This window comes from Mesocricetus auratus, unplaced genomic scaffold (genome assembly GCF_017639785.1).
Source record: "Mesocricetus auratus isolate SY011 unplaced genomic scaffold, BCM_Maur_2.0 Super-Scaffold_100006, whole genome shotgun sequence".
NCBI classification, from domain to species: Eukaryota; Metazoa; Chordata; class Mammalia; order Rodentia; family Cricetidae; genus Mesocricetus; species Mesocricetus auratus.
In genome coordinates this window covers 78,744,318-78,767,449 of record NW_024429190.1, presented here as the reverse complement: position 1 = coordinate 78,767,449, position 23,132 = coordinate 78,744,318, and the positions used below count along the sequence as shown (strand labels likewise).

General features: G+C 39.4%; 1 protein-coding gene across 1 annotated transcript in view; it reads left to right on the top strand.

Moving 5' to 3' along the window:
- Nucleotides 1-849: 849 nt before the first annotated feature.
- LOC101830879 (ATP-binding cassette sub-family G member 3-like) overlaps nucleotides 850-23,132 on the top strand; it is a 40,622-nt gene continuing 18,339 nt past the window's right edge. Inside the window, exons 1-9 of the mRNA XM_005076380.3 lie at nucleotides 850-1,052; nucleotides 2,870-2,929; nucleotides 3,515-3,629; nucleotides 4,325-4,477; nucleotides 7,796-7,932; nucleotides 12,635-12,786; nucleotides 13,790-13,891; nucleotides 15,160-15,410; nucleotides 18,015-18,097. Coding sequence (XP_005076437.2) covers nucleotides 850-1,052; nucleotides 2,870-2,929; nucleotides 3,515-3,629; nucleotides 4,325-4,477; nucleotides 7,796-7,932; nucleotides 12,635-12,786; nucleotides 13,790-13,891; nucleotides 15,160-15,410; nucleotides 18,015-18,097 — 1,256 coding nt within the window. The remainder of the gene's footprint in view (nucleotides 1,053-2,869; nucleotides 2,930-3,514; nucleotides 3,630-4,324; nucleotides 4,478-7,795; nucleotides 7,933-12,634; nucleotides 12,787-13,789; nucleotides 13,892-15,159; nucleotides 15,411-18,014; nucleotides 18,098-23,132) is intronic.

Here is a 23,132-nt window from a genome sequence, read left to right as displayed (position 1 = left end):
CTAGCTACAAGTAAATGAACTCTCAACTCTGTCCCAAGGTCTTCTGCTTATCATGTTCATCCCAAATTGAAGTGGCTCACTTGAACTCACAATTGTTCACACCTCTTATGCCTGAAATCTATGCTTTGAATAAATCTGCACTTTGAGCTATCTCTATATCTTGAACTGATACCAAGCCTTGAAACAATTGTGTATATTGGCCAGCCTGTTCCAGAACAGCTTTTTCTGTAGGTGCATGTACACACACACACACACACACACACACACACACACACACACACACACCTCATGATCATGCATACATTATATACATAAGAGATGTGGTAGCCTTTAATCCCAGCACTCGGGAGGCAGAGGCAGGCGGATCTCTGTGAGTTTGAGGCCAGGCTGGACCGACAGCCTCCAAAACAGAGAAACCCTGTCTCGTAAAAACAAAAAAAAAAGAGAGAGAGAGAGAGAGAGAGAGAGAGAGAGATGTGGTAATGGTGGTCAAATATTCTAATTCTGAACTTACATAATATCATAATATGCTTTTGAAGTAAGAGAAATCTGACATCCCTTCATCCTTTATTTATTATGAATACCGTCATTTATACTATACTCAGTTGGACTCATTTGTTTCTTAGGAATTTGAAATCTCAGGGGCAGTGTATATACTCAGTTATGTCTGCTTCTCATTGGATCATTAGGTAATCACAGAAATATGTAGTACTAATTTGGAAACCATTTGCTTGTGGCAGCACAGTTTAAAACAACCTGTAAATGTGATGTGTTGTGTCATAATGTTGTTCATGTAGACCATCAACTTACTATTGCTGTTCCTTCTATAGGAAGGAAGAACCTGTCAATATGTCTTCCAATAATGACACTGCTACAATCCCAATGACAGAAATAAATCCCAATGATGTTACTGGAATGGAGACCAGTGGCCAGAAGACATTGAGTGAAAAGTTTGTGTTAAGTTTTCACAACATCAGCTATCAAGAAACAGTGCAGAGTGGCTTTGCATTTTGTAAGAAATCTAGCAAGATAGAAAAACTATCAGATATCAGGTATGTGCATGAAATAAAGTATATTGAACAACTTTTTTAACAATCATAGAATTCTCTACTATTATTATTCTGTGTTTCTTGTATGTGCATTTGTGTACATGTATGTTTTACTGTGTGTATGTTTGTATAATTTTATATGTACGCATGTTCACATGTGCAGATGTGTGGGTGCATTGGCACACCCCAGCACAAGGCCATGAAAGGAAAACCTTGAGCATTGGCATAGAGAGTGATGTTACAGGTGCCCACAACTGCACCCAACTTCATGTGAATTCTGGATGTTTACTTAGGTTCTCACCCTCGCACAGGAAGTTCCTCACCCATTGAAACATCTCCCAGTCTCACTTGTTATACATGCAGATAGACTCATGATCACAGTGAAATTAATGAGATGGAGACTAAAAGAACAATATAATGGATTAATGACACTAAAAGTTGCTTCTTTGAAAACACAAGCAAGCTTGACAATCCCCCAAATATACTTTTAAAAATTCAATAAAATTATGGATGAAAACATAATATAAAAGATGTCCTGTTAAACCCAAAGGATTATGCAGATATGAAAATTTAATTCCTAGAAATTTGAATATGTAAAAGAACTGTATATGGGTCTATGTGATCATGTACTTCCAAAACTGACCTCAGAGTTTATAACAGGCTGACTGGGGCAGTTACAAGTGATGAGATGGAAACAATGAAGATGTCCCAACAGCAGAAAGTCTGGGTCAAGAGCTACAAAGAGAGAAAAATAACATTCTACACTGTTTCATAAAATAGAGAAAGAATGCTTCCAACCAAATCTAAGGAAAGAGCAAACACAATGAGAATTTGTCCATCTCAGTTGGCATAGCCTCTTCCTCCCTATCCCTACCATTGCCCCTCTTCTTGGGCACTGATTGTTTCTTCTCTTGCACCTACAACCTCCATCATTTTCTTACCAAGAGGGGAATGGGCAGGGAAAATAATTGACACATTGTCTTGATATGAAATAACAAATGGGAACAGAGCTAAGTTTCTATAAGAAAATGCCTGTTTATCTGTATTCAATCTGAATACTCACTACTGTGAATCTGTTGGCTGACACAACTTGTATTTGTGCTGTACCTATTAATCAATTAAGAATGTCCTCTTCATCAGGGATTTCTCCCAACTATAAACTGAGCATATTCTAATCTCTTTATCATGGAAGGAAATTATCATTTTGTGTGTCTGTATTTAGCTTTTCTGTTTTGAGTCAGGTGGTTTTGTTTTCCGGTTTTGAGTGTTCAACTTGGCAGTGCACTCCTGTTCTGTGGAGCACTTCTTTCTAATTTTTGGATGCCTACATAAGATGCATTGACTTTGATTTTATTCTATTTTAATAGTAAGGACACATCCACTGATATCCCTTGACTTTTTGTTTTCATGTGATGAGGTTTACTAGGGAGCAAGCAGGGCTATATGAAGATACTGATCATCAAATATTAGCAAGAGGCTATTAAATACATGACACATACAGGTTGTATGTATGTGTAATGGAGTCTTGATGAGAACCTGCTACTTGTTTCAAGGAACACTGAAATTAGAAGCACCGTGTTTCAAAACAGACGAGTCATTTAAATAATAATCAAGGGATTTTGTGATATGTCAGCCATTTTCTGATGAGTCCCCACTAGCAATTGACATATTTTATAAATAATAGACTTCTACTAATATTTTACTTTTTATGAGTATTTGCTTATTTTCTTTGTACACTTTCATTAGAATATTCAGTGTAGGCACTTACTTAATATTTCTTTTAAATAGAAAAATCACCCAGTTTGATTTTGTGTCTGCAGTGGGATCATGAAACCTGGCCTCAATGCCATCATAGGACCTCAGGACGGGAGCAGATCTTTGTGAGTATAATGGAAAGCATGTGCAAGCCCTTTGCATCCAGTTTCCATGCTGTAAAACCACTTCTATAGGAGTTATCTAGGTATTGTGTGAGTGTATATGTGTGAGTCTGTCCCATGTACTGTGGATAATGTGAAGGATGTTGCATTCTCATTTTCTAGCACCAAGAGAAAGTCTTACTAGGTCACTTTCCTGATGGGAAATAATAGAGCAATTAACATTTGCTATTGGGACATATTATTATTTAATGTGGGGGAGATAGTATTAAAATTGAAAAGATGAAGTAGAAGTTTCTAGGGAAAAGAAAGCATCATCAGGCCTAATTTTCAAAATACAGAAGGACATTACCTGTTTTAGTCCCCAAGGTCAGATATCAGAGAGGGACTCCTGGTCATGTGGATCATGTCTTGCATTCATGTGTCTGGGCTGTATTAGAGAACACAGTGAACAGAAAGTAGTGTGTGTGTGTGTGTGTGTGTTTTCAGCTAAACTTTTGACATGAATAAATTTTATTCTGAGTGGTTGAATGGTTATAGCTGTTACTGAAAGGAGAAAGTAAACTACACAACATATGTAACCCTCTGTAGGTTATTAGATGTCTTAGCTGCAAGGAAAGACCCACGTGGATTATCAGGAGATATTTTGATAAATGGAAAACCTCGACCTGCTAATTTCAAATGTACTTCTGGTTATGTCCCACAAGTAAGTGTTGGGTTTGTAATTTTAGATTTCCTCTGCTTCTGTATATTTAGATGTTCAGATTGTAGATTTGTATTTCCAGTTCATTATATGACACATTTATAAACCCAACTTTCTCTACAACAGCTTTCCCTAATAACTCGTTAGCCTGAGGCTGACATTATTAAATAGGAAGATGTGGAGAGATAGAGTGTGACATCTGTGGTACAGTATTAGTAATTGCAGCTATGATTTAATTCTTCAAAGGACTGCTGTTGTTCAACATTGCCCTTCCTCCAACTTTCTCCACTGCTTAGATGTTTTATGCAAATAATTTCAGGTAGCAGTCACCCAAATCCCTGAGCTCTACTTGGAAGGCAAATGGGAGGGTGGTGAAAGTGGCATCAGGCACTGTAGTTGAAACTAGTAACACTGAAAGGCTAATTTTCTTTTCTTTTCTTTTCTTTTTTTTTTTGGTTTTTCAAGACAGGGTTTCTCTGTGTTGTTTTGGAGGCTGTCCTGGAACTTGCTTTGTAGACCAGGCTGGCCTTGAACTCACAGAGATCCACCTGCCTCTGCCTCCCGAGTGCTGGGATTAAAGCCCGGCTAAGGCTATTTTTCAGTAGAGTATTAGAGTACAGTTGTCTGAGGATTAGGTTACATTTGTTACACTGATTGTCTTCATGATAACTATGATTAAAATTATGTTTACTCTTAAGAAAGATGTGGTGATGCACACGGTGACTGTGAGAGAGAATGTAGAGTTCTCAGCAGCTCTTCGACTTCCAATGTCTATGCCAAGAGATGAAAAAAGTAGGAGAATTAATGAGGTCCTTGAACTTCTGCATCTGGATGAGGAGTCAAATGTCAAGGTAATATGAGGAAAAAATCCTGAAAGTCTCAGAGGAAAAAAAAATCCCTGTGTGGATAATGTTTCCTATAGTGTGTGTGTGTGTGTGTGTGTGTGTGAGTGTGTGTGTGTGTGTGTGTGTGTGTGTGTGTGTGTGTGTGTGTGCATGTGTGTGGTCAAGTTTGCTGTTCTCTGTGTCTGTGAGTGAGTGACTGGTTACATGATGTGAAGAGAAGATTAAGCTGGGAAACCTTCAAGCAATGGTAAAGCCTGGGAATAGAGTTGATCCTGCAGGAAAGGTGTTCCTCACATGGCCATTTCTGTGTGTGCCTCACATGAGCCTCCTCTTCCTTCAGCCTTAAATTCAAGACTCTTTAGAGAACCTGACAAGTGAGTTCTGTTTCTTGTCTCTTCCTCTCTGAGCCTTACTCCTTTGTTGTTTCAGATTGTATTTCTGGACTGACATAGGATGTGAGATGGAGGACTCTGGTTCTTTGTTTCACTCTGCATTCATTTCCCTTCAGGGTTGTACTTGGCCTCTTTAGCATTTACTTTTACTTGTTTGGTGCCTGTTATTTCCTGTAGTCTTTCTCTCTGTGTTTTTATCTCATCCTGTTTGTGCTGGCTAGTTTTAACTGTCAAGTTGACACAGTCTTGAATCACATGGAATCACCTAGCAGAGTCTCTAGGAGGAATTGTAGCCAGGTTGCCTTGAGGGTATCTTTGTATGTGATTGCCTTGATTAAGTTAAGTGATGTGAAAAGACCTAGTCCATTATAGGCCATTCTTTGGGTTTGGGTCCTGGGTGGCATGAGGATGGAGAAAGTGATTTGAACACTGACAGGTATGCATACATTCATCCTCTCTGTGCTCTTGACAGGATGTAACCAGCTCCATCAGCTTCCTGCCTTGACTTCCCTGCAGTTGCGGATTGTACTTTTGAAATGTGCAGAAATAAAACCCCTTGCTCCTTATTTACTCTTTGTAAGATTATTTTATCTTAGCAATGAAATGGAAACCTAGCATATCCTTTTGCCTTCACTCTCTGCTTCCTTATCTTTTGTCAAAATTTATTGCCATCTTCTGTGTTAAATATGACCTGATGATTCTCTGGATTTCCTCACTGTCCGTTGTTATGTCCTCCTTTTCGTTTCTGATTTTGTTAATTTTCATGTTCACACTCTGCCATTTCATAAATTTGGATAAAGGTTTGTCTATTTTGTTTTCTTTCTTTCTCAAAGAACCAACTCTTTGTTATATTGATTCTTTGTATTGTTTTCCTAGTTTCTACTTCATTGATTTGAGCCCTCAATTTGATTATTTCCTGGTGTCTGCTCATCCTGGGTGAGTTTTCTTTCTTTTGCTCTAGAGTTTTCAGTTGTGCTGTTAATTCTCTAGTGTGAGTATTCTCCAGTTTCTTCATGTGGGCACTTGGTGCTATGAACTCTCCTCTTAGCACTGCTTTCAAAGTGTCCCACAAGTTTGGGTATGTTGTTTCTTTATTCTCATTGGGTTCTAGGAAGACTTTAATTTCTTTTTTTATTTCTTCTTTGACCAAGGAATGGTGCAAATACACATTGTTCAATTTCCATGAATATGTAGGGTTTCTGCAATTTGTGTTATTGTTGAATTCTAACTTACGGCATGGTGGTCTGATAAAATACAGGGGGTTATTTCAATGGTTTTGTACCTGGTGAGGTTTGCTATGTTGCCAAGTATATGGCCAATTTTTGAGAAGGTTCCATGTGGCGCTGAGAAGAAGGTATATTCTTTTTTATTTGGATGGAATGCTCTATAGATGTCTGTCAAACCCAATTGGGTCATAACTTCTATTAGTTCCTTTGTTTCTTTGTTAAGTTTCTGTAGTCCCGTTGAGTGGTGAGAGTGGGGTGTTGAAGTATCCCACTACAAATGTGTGAGGTTTTATATGTGATTTAAGTTTCAGTAATATTTCTTTTATGAATGTGGATGCCTTTGTATTTGGGGCATTTGTTTATCTTAACAATCCCACACTTAACTATCAAGATGCCCTGTCAGAGCTATAATCATTCACATTCCCCAAATGTTCTTATTATTACATTGTTTGTGGAACCTGATAGGTACTGTCTTTGTTACATGCTTAGAGATTATAATATCAAGAATGCTTCCTTCTTGTGTCCTTGTGTCCCATTGAGAAGATCATATGTAGATGCGTGATGAGCAGACAAGTGGGGGTACAGATGAAAATGGTTTCCTAAAATTAGGATTCCCATGGATATATGTAAAAGGAGTCCTTAACTGGTATAGATAATAAACAGCCTGAATCAGATATAGAGGGAAATTCTGAGAGATCAGAGAGAAGGAGCAAGCCACAACACACCTTAACTCCTAAGTTCCTCCACCTAGAAGAGAGCCATTTTCTGTTTGTTCTTGCTTATATCCCATTACTGCCCAGCTACATCATTTTTTACAGATCCCCAAACCTCTATGGTTAGCTAGTGGCAATGTCCATTCTCTGACCACCAGACAGGCTTTATTTGTACAAGAAAGATATCACCACTGATTAACTTCTGTGCTGGCTGCACCTTAGAGACTGTAAGGAATAGGTAGATACTGGTTCTTAACTCCCATGACACATCTAGGCAGTCATTTATGAGACTTGTTTGTCTTGTTGGGAAGAGCAATAGAAAGGCTGACATTCATTACACTTTCCTTTTTCACAAGTGATGGAATTTTGTGTGTTTTGGCACTATTTAATAATGTTGTTTTATATTCATAATAAGATACTTTTTCTATGTTTATGAATAAGCAATCATTGTCTTAAATTGCTTATTGGTTTTTAATAGACAACATATAAAGGCATTTACTAACTTTTTGGAGTCATGAAATGCAATATATTTCAAAATTTCAATATAACTTAAAAAAAAGGTATGTGTGTGTGTGTCCTTACACACCCCTCAAAATGCTTGAGTGTGTGTGTATGTTTGTGTGTGTGTGTGTGTTGGGAGGGTGGTAATTGAATATTAATTACGAGAGATACTTCATCTTCTCCTGTCCTGTCATCCCTGTTCCTTAGACAATGATTCCACTGTGCCAGTCTGGGATTTTGATAACTCATTGCCCTTGAATATGTAACTTGATAAATAATAAACAGTAATTGTCACAGGCTTCATGTCAACTCTCACATGATCCTCTTTCTACTCCCTTGGAAAAGAGGAATGTCCTGCTTCTTCTCTCAGATGCCCAAACTCTGAATCTCAGGATATTGATATAAAACATCCTTTTATTGCTGGGACAGGAGAGTTCCCCAAATGATAATGACTGTGGTTGTCCTTGATATTGATGGCTGTTGGTGTTTTAGCCTAGATCTAAGAAGCTCTTGAAGAGGACCAGTATAGCAATGGAGCTAGTCGCCGAACATCCCATTTTGTTCTTGGATGATCCCACCACTGTCTTAGACATGATAACTGCTATTGATATCATCTTAGTCCTGAGAAGGTAAGTGCCTAAAGAACATTAGTTTTATTCAATAAATCTCTGGTCACTTGTGTGCATTTTGGTTCAGGAAATTCAGAAGAAAGCAAGAGAATTTCTTCCTTGTTTATTAGAGGGAAATTTCAATTAACAAGGAATACAAACTGAGAACAATGAGAGAAAAGCATAGGGAAAGATGGCTGTGGTGAAGGTGGAGCCCTGCTTTAAATAGTGTTGTCTCCATAACACCCAAGCACATGACAAGTGAGCTGGGATGAGTGAGTGGGAGCTGAACAGAGTTCTGGGCAGAGAAAGAATCATTTGTTCTCTGAATAAGCATGTTTGGTGTGTCTAGAACATTAGAGAGACAGAGTGGACTGGTTCCCAGTGACCTGAGGAAAAGAAAAGTTGCTAGTTAACTGCCAAGGACACCACAGACTGGGTGGTGTTAAATTTCTTACAGTTCTGGATCAGATATTAAGTTTCCACAGACTGTGTCTGTTGCAGCCTGGGTCACTGATTGTGAATGGTGTCCTCTCACTCTTCATGTGTCTATGTCCTGATCTCCAGAGGGACACCAGTTACATTAGGACACACTAGCAATCTAATTTAAACTTAGTTACCTTTTAAAGACTCAGTATCCATTATAGCCACATTCTAAGTTCTTAGATGTGAGGTCTTCCACAAATGAGTCCTTGGATGGGCACAATTCAGCCCTCACATTCATAATAGGAGTGAGAAGGGTTAGGTGGGTTGGGTGTAGATTGCCTAGACTAGCTAGGCCACTGTAAGGACTAGGGTTTTTCATGGTGTGGAAAGGCTTCTGAGTTTAGATCAGAGCAATACATCATGGAGAAGGTTGTGCAGTTGCACCGTGGGACATGAAGATGTAAGCAGGAGCCTGAGGTGTGGGGGTTCCTTTGCTTTAAAATGATGGGTTCTGGATAGTTTCAAATAAAAAATAAAATGGATTGTCTGTAGGAATAGCCCTGGGTTTGATGGTTGAGGAATGACTCCTAAAGTCTGAGCCCTGAATCTAGAGAAGGATGAAGGAAAAGATATGGCATTTCCTTCTCTCAATAAAGAAGTCTGTGGCTGAAGTAGTGATACAAAAATATGTAAGGATTAGGTTTTTTCATTTTAAAATATAATAAGAAGTACCCCAAGAGCCATATAAGGGTTAACTCATTTCCATGACATATGTTCCTGGCAATGGAACTTACTGATCTATGTCTTTCTTTTCTTCCCCCTGTACTTTGGTTTTGGCATCATGGTCCATCACCTTAAACACTCCACCCTGTACCCCCATAGTCAAGATGTCTCTATCATTGTTCCTTCCCAGTGAGGAATTCAATAACGAGACCTTGCCACCTTCTAGTCTGTAGACTCCTCAGGCATCAACACTTTCCCTGTCTGTCTCCTTTCCTGTCTGCTTCAGTATACTCTAAGATCAAGTTCTTGTTCATTTTCCAGTATAGAACACTTCTTTCAGTCAGTGTGTCTTATTCCATGGCTTGTCTTAGTGCATTGCACAGGGTCATCCTAGTTGTGGTTTCTCCCCATGTTCTGGGAGCAGACTCAGGCCCTGATATGTTGTCTTCTTCTTCGTCTCCAACACCTGGTAGTATACCCTCTACGGTAGAAATATTTCCAATTTTTTAATTTATTTGTTTGCTTTGTGTGTGTGTGTGTGTGTGTGTGTGTGTGCGTGTGTGTGTAGGTATGTGTGTGTATCTATATGTTTATAGCTTTCCTGCAGAAGTCAGAGGAAAACTCCACAGACTTGTTTTTTTCTCTTTTCCAGTGGGTTCCAGGGACCGAACTCAGGTCTTTAGACTTGGAACGAGTTCCTTTACCTATTGTGCCATCTTATTATTTTCCTGGCTTGAATCTTAATCATTTAATCATGCTGGCAGCTGCTGTGTTATATGATATGAAATTGCCATTTTCCCTTTTGTGGCTTATTAATATTCTGTCAGAAAAACAATTGGCAGTTGTGTCAATATTCTGATGTTATCTTTCTCTAACAACCAGTTTTAACATGATTTAGTAACTTCTGTTCTTGTGTTAGTTACTTCAGAAGCTGACATGACCTTCTGTGTGGAAATGTTTCTCTTCTCAGTTCCTTTTTTATACAATGGTCTGTAATATTATTCTTCTTTATTCTAAGTATTAAACCAATCTCAGTTTGGCTAAAGGAAGTCCCTTAACTGTGAGGTTTATTATGTTTTTAAGGAAATTCACACAAAGTATTTCAATTCTATTTTTCCTTGGAGATGGTTTCACATATTTAAAATAATAATGTTTAAAGTAAATCTTTGACAAGAGCTGGTGAGATGGATTAAGAGCACTGGCAGCTGTTCCAGAAGACTCAGGTTAAATTCCCAGCATCCATGTGGTGACTCACAACTATTTGTAACTACAGTTCTGGGGGATTTTATGCAGTCTTCTCGCATCCACATATCTCAAGGACACAGGATATGCAGACATTCATTCAGATAAAACACGATGTACAATAAATAAATATTTTTTTGGTTTTATGAGACAGGGTTTCATTTGTATTGTTTTGGAGGCTGTCGGTCCAGCCTGGCCTCGAACTCACAGAGATCCGCCTGCCTCTGCCTCCCGAGTGCTGGGATTAAAGCCATCCAGCTTAAATAAATATTTCTTAAAGAAACTGCTGATGAGGATACATATTTTTAAAACACAATTTTACTTTCATGTAAAAAAATCTTCAATTTCTGTAGGTATGATTCTGTCTGAATGTGTGATCCTGTAGGTGTGATCCTGTAGGTGCGATCCCATAGGTGTGATTCTGACACTGCCAAGGATTCCAAACTGAAGGCTCTGGGAGGAGATACTGAGGCCGCAGACCTCGACAAAGTCTAGACCTCACTTTGAAGAAGGCTCTTGCCATGTCTGCTCTCTGCTCTGAACCTTTGCAAGCTCTCTCCTAACATCCACCTAATGTTCCAGCTTCTGACAGAAGGGCTTTTCCTGCACCTGAGCTGTTCATACAATGTCTTTCAATATTAATTCCACACCTCTTATTTCTCTCTCCCTCCATCTTTTTTTATCTACCTCTGTCTTCTTCCTTGTCTCCCCTTCTCCGCACTTTCTCCTTTTCTTAAACACATTCAGGCACACACAGTCCTTGCTGTGTAGCAGTGAGCTCTCATAGTTTCTTGGATAGACATTTCAGTTCACACTGTGTACAATAAATAAATATTTTTTTGGTTTTATGAGACAGGATTTCATTTGTATTGTTTTGGAAGCTGTTATCAGCTGGTTATCTCTCTTAGTACTCTGCTTTACCTTCAGTCAGGGTTGCAAGTCTATTTTGCTTTCCAGCAATCCTTGTCTATTTCTGCTCCACCTGCATCATATTATTAGCTGCCTTGATTGTCTTTGAGGCACTCTGTCTTTGGACACACTGACACCTCATAGTGTATGCTTATGAGATGCTTTTCTTGAGGTTTCCTGTTTTTTTGTTTTTTCATTTTATTGTGTAGCCCAGGCTGATTTCAGTTTCTTGCCTCTGAATGCTAAATCCTGGCATTCAAGTTGTGTCCTACATATCAGTTTCTCATTCTCTTTTCCTTTTCTCCCTCCTTTGTTCCCCCTTCTCTCCTTTCTTTCCTTCCCTTCTTACTTGCTCCTTCCCTCCCTTCCAAACCCTCTCTTTCATTCATTCTTTCTGTTTGTTTTTTGAAACAGGGTCTCATGCAACCTAGGTGGGCTTTGAACTCCTGATCTTTCCAAGTGTTAGGATATTACAGATGCGCCACCACACACATCTTTTATAGAATATTTTCATAACAGATTTAAATACCGTTTTTGATATTGGTTCTCCTAACAGAAGATATGACATCCTGAAATGATAGATCAGCTTATTTTTCCCTATCATGGAATTAAAACAATGATTAAATAGCAGGTTTGCCCCTCACAACTGTGACCACTTGGTCTTTTGCTTGAAATTTTAAGCTTCATCAACAGAAAGGTGAAATTATATTAGAATTGCCTTATGCTGATACTGTGAAGATTGAAATGAGGTTATTGCTGAAGTGTTTAGCAGGGAGAGCAAGGTTAGGAATGTGAATCACATTGTCAGAACAGTGAAAACTGATTCCTGATGAGGCAGAAAGTAAATGATTAGAGGAAATTGTGCATACAGCCATAGTTGTAATGTTTGCGCTATCATTGGTTATCAAGCTTCAGTGAGCCTGTCCATCACCTGGGCTGCCTGTTCATAATATAGATTCCTTGAAATGACTCCCAGATAGTTTCATTCAGTGTCTAGAAGACTGCCAGGGATTTTCTTTGTCAGTAACATTCAACTGAACCCTGGACTACTGACACTTCACCTGTTGGAAGTCCTAATCTTCCATTTATTTATTTATATAATTTTTCATTTTTCAAGACAGGATTTCTCTTTGTAGCTTTGTAGACTAGGCTAGCCTCAAACTCAGAGATCTACCTGCTTCTGTCTCCTGAGTGCTGGAACTAAAGGCTTCAGCCACTACAGTCCAGCTTAGTCTAAATCTTTAAATAAAAGCTTTAGCCTGGTTTCCTATCAGGTGGTCAATACAAGTGAGATGAGGTGTTTCTAAGGACAATTCAAGCTGAAATTGGAACAAAGAGTATAAATTCAGGACTGAAACATTTTGCTGAGACTCTCAAGGTTCCTCTGTGCAGTGACTTACAGTTTCTCCCTCTTTAAACTTAGGATGTCTACGAGGGGACAGACAATCATCTTCTCCATTAATCAGCCCCCATACTCCATCTTCAGATATTTTGATAGCGTCACCTTAGTGGCCTCAGGAAAACTCATACTTCATGGCCCTGCACACAAGGCTTTGGAATACTTCGCATCTACAGGTATGGCTGACTTTTGCTGTGAGAGCTCCTTCATTCACACAATCTGGGAGGAGGACAGGGGTTCTCAGGAATGTGGCTTGACCCTCCTGTAGACATGCAGTGTGTGTTTCTCCATTTTGAGACCTTTGGTTAATGTGGTGACAGGATTCTGATAGTTGCAAGGCCTGAGCTTGTTGATCATGTCTCTCTTCTTTCTCCTGTCCTGTGTCACCTGTGTCACAGTGTTTACTGAGCCACTTGTTCTGCTTCCTGGTCAGGTGACCCTCTCGATTAACATGCTGGCACCAGGCATGGGACAGCTTTGGAAAGGCCCTGTGTCCTCATGTTGTTACTCACTTAGCAGATTGTGGCTTTGAGTTTTCCCTTAGCTTGATCAGACTGAGGAGCTATGGATACCTTACTGTATTTTGCAGTAACTTTGCATTTTACATTTAGGCTATGCTGGAGGCTATAGAGGCAAAAGACTGGATTTTATGACTCCTGTTTTTTGTCTGCCTCTTTTGTTCAGAGTCAGATCCAATGATGACATATTTTTTATTGGTAGGTGCTATCAGTTTCATCTTATTGAAATATGAGTTGATTTATGGATCATTCCCTTGACTCTAAATATAAATTTAAATATTTGCTGTCTATCACTCTTTGTTTTTGATTAATCTTTGTCATTTAAAATTTTGTAAACATTTGTGATTTTTTTGGAGTCCTATAAAAATGTAGGTCACATTCAAATAATACTTTCATAAGAAGAGGTCACATATGTATGTATAATATACACATAAACATATATTCTTTAATGTGTTTAAACATATAATATATATGTATATATGCATATATACTGGGAATCAGATATTTTTGAAATATTATGAGTGCATATAATAATAGGAAAGGATACAGTAATTGGAACAGGGACAAGCAGAGGAAGTTGTTAGATTTTGTCTCCCCTCCCCTTTCCCACTCTCTGAAAGAGGGGCCTCAGGTTTGTGTTCATGGCCTACCTTCTTTGTAGGTCTTAACTATGTCTTCCTTAACCACCCTGGAAACTTCCTCCTGGACATCATTACTGGAGGTTTCTCTGCTATATTAGACACAGAAGAAGATGACCATGAAGGTATGTGAGTCTTCTAGAGTCAGAATTTTGCCTAACTGATTTCATTAAAACACAACTGTGGTTCATTAGAATTGAGCTTTTTATGTGAATTCAGTGTCCTCAAATCAGATAATAGCCATTGCTGTCTGTGCTTTGTGTTTTTTATTTAACTTATGAAAGTAAATGTACTCATTGTTTGCCCTATTGTTCTTTATATTGTTTTAGATAATTTGATTATTATAGCCAGACTGGCTTGAATGTGTGTCCCTTCTCACTCATTTTCAAGCACAGGTATACAGGGTAAATTGCTAATTTTACATCAATTTGACACAAGCTAAAGTCCTGAGATGAGGGAACCTCTGTTAAGGTAATACTTCCTTGAGATTGGACTGTGGGGCATTTTCTTTATTAGTGACTGATAGGGAAGGGCCCAGTCCATTGTGTGTAGGGCTGTCCCATGGACTGGTGGTCCTAACTTCTATAAGAAAACAGGAAGAGCAGGCCTCAGGGAGGAAGTCATAGAAACAGCCTCCATGTTCTTGTCCTGTATGACTTCCCTTCCTGACTTCCTTCAGTGATGCAACACAGTGTGGAATTGAAAGTGAAATACCCTGCACCACCACAACTTGCTTTAGTTCATGTGGTCCATGACAGCAACAGAAATGCTAACTAACACACAGGGCTATGTCACCCTGCCTGGCTTTGTTTATAACATGCTAAAACAAGACACTTGGCAATTTATGCATTTGCATAAACACTTACTTGTACATTCAGTTGAAGCAGAAAGGAGGGACCAGAGTTTAATGTTAAGAAGCATAGATCCATCAAGGAAGGACGACTTTGTTAAGAATCAACGATAGGAAAAGGCCATTTAGTTATCTGTGTCCATGAGATAATGACAGTAGTCAAGTAAATTAGGAACAATTTCCTAATCTGTAAGGGAATTACACGGGAGTAATTTTATTATGTTCAAATGCAGTGGGCTGAAGATGTAGCTTGGCTGATGGAATGCTTGCATAGCACACACAAAGCCTTCAGTTTTTTTTCCTTGCACATAATACAGTGTGAAGGTGCATGCCTGCAATCATAATGCTTGAGATAGAAACAGGAGGACCTGAAGATTTGCAGTCACCCTTGACTTCATGCAACTTTGAGGCCACTCTAGGGTACATGAGATTATTTCAAAGAAAAAACTGATACATAATTTATGTGATATTCATGAAAAGTGTCTCAGAAAAATCAGTTAAAATATTGTCTGTTTCTTGTCTTTATCCATTTTTATCCTAAAGCCAACAATCATAAAGAACTTTCTGAGAGACAGCACCAAGTCACAGAACAATTAGCCAATATGTATGTCCAGTCCTCCTTATACAAAGAAGTGAGAACTGAACTGGATCCACTCTTGGGGGAACAGAAGGCCGGGAGGAGCTCAGCCTTGGAGGAGGTCACGTGTGTCACCCCTTTCTGGCATCAGCTCTGGTGGATTATCTGTCGTTCATTCAAAAACTTCCTGGATTTTTCATGGTTCACTACAATTCAGGTAATCAGATGAATTATTTTAATTGTGTTGTGGAAAACTCCATTGGGAGCAATTTGACTCTGAGTGAGTCTACTTCAGTCACACTTACCTTCTACTCCCTTCCATGTATTTGTCCTCTCATATCTACTTGGCTCATAGAAATTTTCAATAAAGCAAGCAAAACCTAATTAACTTTTTACTTTTGGAATGTTTTTAGTGATTGATTTTATTTAGAGGAACTATAGTGACTAATTCAAGTAGGAAATTTAATTCAGGGAGTACAAATGGTATTTCATCCCACTTGAGAGTTCCTCGCATCTGTTTACTTTAATTCACTGTGTATCTTACAAGTTCAAGTCCAGGGCTGAATAAGGGAGAAAAAGGCTTTTTTTCCTGATGCAACTGTTCCTGTGGGTGGATGGATGGTAACTGGATAAATAGATGGATTTGTAGAGTGTCAGATGGGAGAATGGACTTGGAGAAAGTTAAAGTAAAGAAGGGGTGGAGATGACTGGAGAGAGGAAGGAGAGTTGATCTGTAGTTGAAATTGTGAGGTGAGGAAACAGGGCCATTGGACCACTTTGAGGAGTCTGTACATCTACTGCCTTACAGATGAGTCTTCTGTGGGATGCTTTTCCCTTATTGGAGTCTAAGGTGTGAAAGCAGTAGCTACTCACAGAGTGCAGTTCACATACAGAAAGTAACTGGACTGAACTTTGCTCTCCCCTGTCAGATAACTGAGAACTGGGAGGAAGTGACATTCTTCCTTTCTTTAAACTGGCTCTATAGCAAGCATCATCATATCTGTTATTTTAACTGAATGACACACAGATATGAAGTTTTTCCAGCTCATTGGGCCATCACTTACTCATTCATTTTTATTCAGGAGGTCAATGATTCTACTGTGTTAGTTATTGATCCCAGGGCTTTAGCCACTGGAGGGCAAACACTCTTCCCTGGACCTACATCCCTGGCCCTGTCCAACCAGAGCATGGAGTCAGTTCTTCTTTTAGTGTCTTGTTATTTTATTCTCAGGCATTTAGTTTCTGCCGAATACTGAAAGGTTGGATGTTGTTGACTGTAATAGAGGACTGTTCTACATATGATTACCAGCGTTTTCATATTTAAATATTTCTGCTTTCCCGCAGTGTATGTGAATATTCTTTCCATTTGAGTTATACTGTCTGTTGCTCCAAATACTTTGGTTTTAATCTTGTACGTTTATATAATAAAAGGGGTATTTTTGTGTTTGATTTCTTTGACAACCAAAGATTTGATATGATTTGTATTAGGTGAGTTTCACTCATCAAAAAGGGTTATTCATTTTGTTTAACACTGAGCAGTATCATAAGATAAAAATATGTGTGTTGGCAATGCTAGAAATTGTGGAATAATTTTAATTAATTATTTATTTATTTCATGTTGGTGTTTTGTCTGCATGTATAACTTTCCATCATATGCATACACAAAGGCATCAGGTTGCTAGGGGCCATTCAGGTGCTAGGAGCTGAATTCTAGGTCCTCTTCAAGAACAAGTGTTCTTAACTGCTGAGACCTATCTCCAAGTCCAGGGATTTGAGTTTCTAAATTATCAAGTTAAATGGTAGGATGCTTTCCCTTAGATAATAATTTTCTAAACAGTAGTAGAGGAATAATATTTAGAATCTTTCAAATAAGTTACTGCATCATGTATCCTTACACCTCTGGTAAGTGCAGCACCTTTTAAAGCCATTTTAACCCAAAACCAAAGCAGCGACTATCTGCACAGATTGAGTCAATGGAGGTAGATGAGAGGCTGGAAGAGTTGACAGCTTAGCACAGACTGCTCCAGCGGAGGTTGATGGAGCAGCAGTGACAGAGACGATGGGCAAGGGACCATCAAGTGACCCAAAGGACGCTGTGTGTATACATTGGTGGCAGCAATACAACAATAGTTTTCCTTCCCACACAGGCACAGATTTCCCAGAGGTGACAAAGGTGAGGACCAACTGACCCCTTCTTAGCACACAAAATCCCATTGCTAGGAACTGTGTCGCGAGTCATTTTTAATTTCCTTATTTGGTTTGCAGTTGAGGGGATCAGAATCTCCTGTATATTGTTCAGGGCTCTGCCCCCAAGCTGTCCTCCAGGCCTGGGGTGTATTTGTTTCTAACTACAAGAGTAAAAAGAGCCTGAAGTCTTTTCAGTCACTTGAAGTAGAAAGTTGCCCATGCTCACTGGCATCAGAGTTGATATCTCAGTTTTTGTGAACACTTTTTGTCACTTAATTTGGTGTGTTTCCTAACCTCCCAGGTGCCTGCCTTCTCTTTCTGCCTGTGTCATCCGTGTTTCAGTGCCCGAACTGAGCCCTTCACTGGCCCTTCCCGGTGGAGGACTGGGAGAAGTCTAAGCTTCCCAGGGTCTGTCCAGTCAGAGCCTCAGATTTCAGAGACCTGAATTTTCAGTTTGACTTCCAAGCAGTTTATTGACATATGTGTTTTCTATTCTCCCAGTATCCTGACCAAAACATAGTGTTTATCTTACTGGAGAGATCTGATTAAGAAACTATGTATCTGAAAATAATGGACAATGTGTAAAACAATTTCTACTCCTAATGGAAAATTTTCCCCTGTATTGTTTTGAAAGGCAATCAACTCAGTCATGGTGGCCATAATTGTGGGTACTATCTTCCATTTCCTACAAGATGATTGTATTGAAGTCCAGAGGAGGTAAGCAGATAACAAAATGCTGTTACTTTTTGCAAACTTATATAAATCCATTAAAAGTTGGGATTTTCCGAGCAGTGATGCCAGCACACCTTTAATACCAGCACTCAGGAGGCAGAGGCAGGTGGATCTCTATGAGTTCCAGGTCAGCCTGTGGTACAGAGTGAGTTCCAAGACAGGCTCCAAAGCAAAACAGAGAAACCTTGTCTCAAAAAAAAAAAGAATTGGAATCTGTAACAAGAACAGAGTAAACACCTTACCATGTGATAGAATGTGTTCATATATTGAAGACTGAGTGGAGGAATTCACCTTTTCACAAATGTTTCTGTGTAGATAATATGAATCTATAACACCACACATTTCACGTTTTATTAGTTGTAGTATATGGAGAAGCTTCATATTATGCGACCATCATCACAGTCTAAATGTAGGGCATTTCTTCATCTTCCTGAATGGCACCCCATAGATCTGAAAGAAGAATCCCCAAAGGACCCAATTAAAAAGTTGGGGACTGAACTAAATACAGAATTCTCAACAGAGGAGTCTAAAATGGCTGAGAGGCACTTGAGAAATTTTTCAACATCCTGAGCCATCTGGGAAATGCAAATCAAGACAACCCTGAGAAATCATCTTACTCCTGTCAGAATGGCTAAAATCAAAAACAAAAATGGCAGCTTATGCTGGAGAGGATGTGGAGAAAAGGGAACACTAGTCCATTGCTGGTGGGAGTGAAAACTTGTACAGCCACCTTGGAAATCAGTATAGAATTTCTTGTCAGTATAGAGATTCCTCAAGAAAATGGGAATCACTCTACCACAAGATCCAGCAATTCCACTTTTAGGCATATTCTCAAAAGATGCCCATTCATACAACAAGGACATCTGTTTCACTATGTTCATAGCAGCATTGTATGTAATAGCTAGTTCCTGGAAGCAAACTACATGCCCCACAACTGAAGAGTGGATAGAGAAAATGTGGTACATTTACACAATGAAGTACTACTCATTGGAAAAAAAAACAATGGAACAATGAAATTTGCAGGCAAATGGATGGCACTAGAAGAAACCATCCTGAGTGAGGTAACCCAGTCACAAAAAGTCAAACATGGTATGTAATCACTCATATATGGATTTTAGACATGGATCAGGGGAGTGTCAGCCTATAATCCCAGGGCCAGTGAGTCTGTGAAACAGGGAGGTTCCCAGAGATATGTATTATACCCCAGAGAAGTGGAATGAGGCAAGATCTCCTAAGCAGATTGAGAACATGGGGGAGGGGAGAGGAACCAGAAAAAGAGAGGGGGATAAGAGGAGGGGAGAAGAAGACATGGGGGAGTAAGTCAGGGTAAGAATAGAGGAGAGCAGGATGAGATACCATAATAAATGGAGTCATTATAGCTTTGAAGAGAGAGCTGACACTAGTGAGATTTCCAGAGATCTACAAGGACAACACCAACTGGCAAACTAAGCAACAATAGAGAGACTACATTAATAGTCCCTACCTGATGATAAGGTTGATGACTACCTTATATGCCATCCTAGAACCTTCATCCAGTGACTGATGGCAGCAAAGACAGATACTAACAGTTAAACACTGACTGATCCCCTGGAACCCAGTGGCAGAGATGGAAGAGTGATGATCAAAGGGGTCAAGGCCATGCTGGTGAAACCGACAAAGACAGCTTACTGGACAAGGGGGATCTCTTGAACCCCATACTGATGACTGAGAGGCCAACAGGGACTGATCCAGACTCCATGAATGTAGTGTCAGTGAGGAGGCCTCGAAATCTCTGGGGCCTTGGGTAGTAGATTAGTGTTCACCATGGTGTAAAAAATGAACTTTGGGAGCCCATTCCACATGGAGGGATGCTCTGTCAGCCTGGACACATGGGGAAGAGCCTAGGTCCTACCCTGAATGGAATGACAGACTCTGCAGATCCCCTTAAGGAGGGCTTCACCCTCCCTGGGGAATGATGTGGGGATTGGGCTAGGAGAGGGGAGGGAGGGGGCTGGTGGAGAGACAAGTCAGGAGGGGTGGGAAAGGGAGCTGGGATTGACATTTGAAGCATGCATGTTTCTAATTTAAATAAAAACATAAAAAGAAATAATTAGACACAGACATTTATCCTGTGCATACTTATATGACTGTTGAAAATCATTTATCCAAAATGCTTGTGATGTCTGAATTTCATTGGAGTTTTAGACACAGTAACCCAGTTAAGGAATTTAACTGTCTTCCAACAGATAGCTGGTACAGAAAATGTGATTTGGAATGCTGCTTATCTTTAAAATGAGAATTTGTAACAATATGGATAGAATTGAAGATTTGAGGAACATCATGTAAAGTAAAATAATCCAAACCCAGAAAGACGCACATGTTTCACTTACATGTGAATTACAAGCAATTGTCCTCCAAGCAGCATACTGTACACTACAATTTTCCATATAGGTTAAGAGTATAAAATCTGTTAAACATGAGAATTAAGATTTTATTCTTTTAAAATAAATTATACAGCACATTCAATCCCAGCAAATATTAATATACATTTCAAAGTTTTTGAGATATATTTCTAATGTGTTCCCATAAAAATGATATATATTTCTAATGATGGACAGCACCTAATTTAGTTTGATATAATTTATTTCACAAAATTATTCCTGAATCATATTAGTTTTATACATAAAATGTGTAGCTGTAGGTTGTGAACCTACAATTTTAATATCTAAAACTACAGATCAGAAAGTAGATGTTATATAAATGGCTAAGTATAGCCAGGGCCACAATGTTACTGCTTTTGTTGATAAAAACATGAAAGTAAGTACAGATGGAACTTGAGGACAACTTTTGGAGACAGAGAGATGGAGAATTCCCTGGTTATCGGGGAATGGGTGTGTGTGTGGGGGAATGGAAGAGTGGAGAGAGTGAAAATTGTGTATTTAGTAAAGTTAAACAGATGATCCTTGAAAGCAAGACATGCTCATTAGGAGAGGAGGGTAAACCCAGGTCCTCTGCTCTGTGGGTCGGTCATGGGGTGCCAAGGCCCTCTGCACTGTTTTTGGCTTGTAGTGCCCAGGTTTTCTGTTCTGTTATTGGTTATGGGATGCCCTGGTCCTCTGCTCAGTTGTTGGTTATGGGGTGCCCATGTCTTCTGTTCTATGTTTGGACCATGGAAGCAGGGCCACAGTTGTGACTGACAGTTCCAGACCTTGTCATATAGCCCAGGCATTCCTCGTGCCCCTGTCTTCCAAGTTCCAGGAGTCCCACAGTTCAGGGTTTCTGATCTTCTCAGAGTCTTACCCATTCTTAGGTTGTCTTTTCTTTTCAATACTTTCTCTTTAATCTGACTTTGCTAAAGTGCAAAATGGAATTTTTCTTTGATGCAGGAGGAAACTACTCTCTCCAATAAGATCTCCCTCACCTGATCTGATGTCTAATTGTGAACCTAGATAGTCACTGACCCCTGACTATCAGTTGAAAAGGTGTTATATAGCAAGCTGTTAGGCCCCACTGATGCTAGTGATGCTGTATGTCTTAGAGGAAACTGACATGTGTGTCCAGGAAACAGCTGCAGAGGGCCTTTTGTTCCCCATCCTCCTGTTTACCATCCCCTATGCAATGGACACAAACAATTTCTTCATAAGAAAATATAATTGAATTCATATTTGAGCTCTTTGGAAACTATGCAGAAAGTTGTTGACCTATTTTAGGGACAACCAAGTCTTTAAAGATGTTTCCACAATCCATGACTACAGTAAGCTGCTGGGTGGGAATTCCCCCACTCTTTCATATTCTGTGAAATCAAAGTGGCCAATGGAATATAAAGATCCCTGGGAGTTTTATTTGTCTTTATGTTTCTCTCTTTATACATTAGGAAAGATGCTTACCAACTTTGTTAGTTAAAATGAAGTGATGGGTTAGGCTGCCATAACTACATACCACAGGTCAGAGGATTTAAAAGTAAATCACACCACTGTGTGAGAGTCTGAGGTGAGGACTCTCCCCCAGGTCTTCCTGTCTGGTCACCTCTTCTCAGCCCTTTCCTGGCAGCCACTGCATTTCTGTTTCTTCCCATGATGAGGACAGAGATTATATCATGGGGCTCCACTCTCATAATTTCACTTAAACCAATTAAATTATAAATTTCATTCTTTAGGAACATTATATTAAAGGTTATTATCAAACTGTTAGATATCAAGGGAATAATTAAATTAATAGACACTACTGAGGGGACAAAAAGTAAAATAATAATGGGACTCATAACACCTGACCTTTTAACCAGAACACTTCCACATTTTCCTTCTTTATTCTTTAAATACTTGTTTTACTTTTATGTGTATGAGTGTTTGCCTTCATGCATGTCTGTGTGGCTATCAGAAGGAGGCATTGGATCCTGTTTTGGTTAGGGTTACTATTGATCAGATTAAATACATGACCAAAAGCCAAGTTGTGGAGGAAATGGTTTATTCAGCTTTTGTTTCCACATTGTAGTTCATCACTGAGGGAAGTCAGGACAGGAACTCAAACTAGGAAGAAAGGAGGCCATGGAGAGGTTATGCTTACTGGATTGCTCCCCATGGCTTGCTCAGCCTGTTTCCTTACAGAAGCCAGGACCATCAGGTCAGGGATGTGCTGTGGAATGACTTTCTGTAAGCTGTGAATATGTATTTCTCTTATTGGTTTATAAATAAAACTGCTTTTGCCTCTGGCAAGGTCAGATAAAGCCAGGCAGGAAATCTAAGCAGAGATACAGGAGAAGAAGAGCAGAATCTGCAAGACGGCCTCTAGCTGCCCAAGACACAACATGCCAGCAGCTAATAATAATCCTGAGCTATTGGCCAAACAGTTATAATTAATATTAACCCTTTGAGTGGTTACTCGGGAAATGGCATGGTGAAGAAAAATGTTCAATTACAGCGATGTACCACCCACAGTGGACTGGCCCATTCTTCATCCATCAGTAACTAAGAAAATGCCTTACAATGGACCTTATGGAGACAATTGCTCAATTGAGGTTCCCTTCTAGATAACCCTAGCTTGT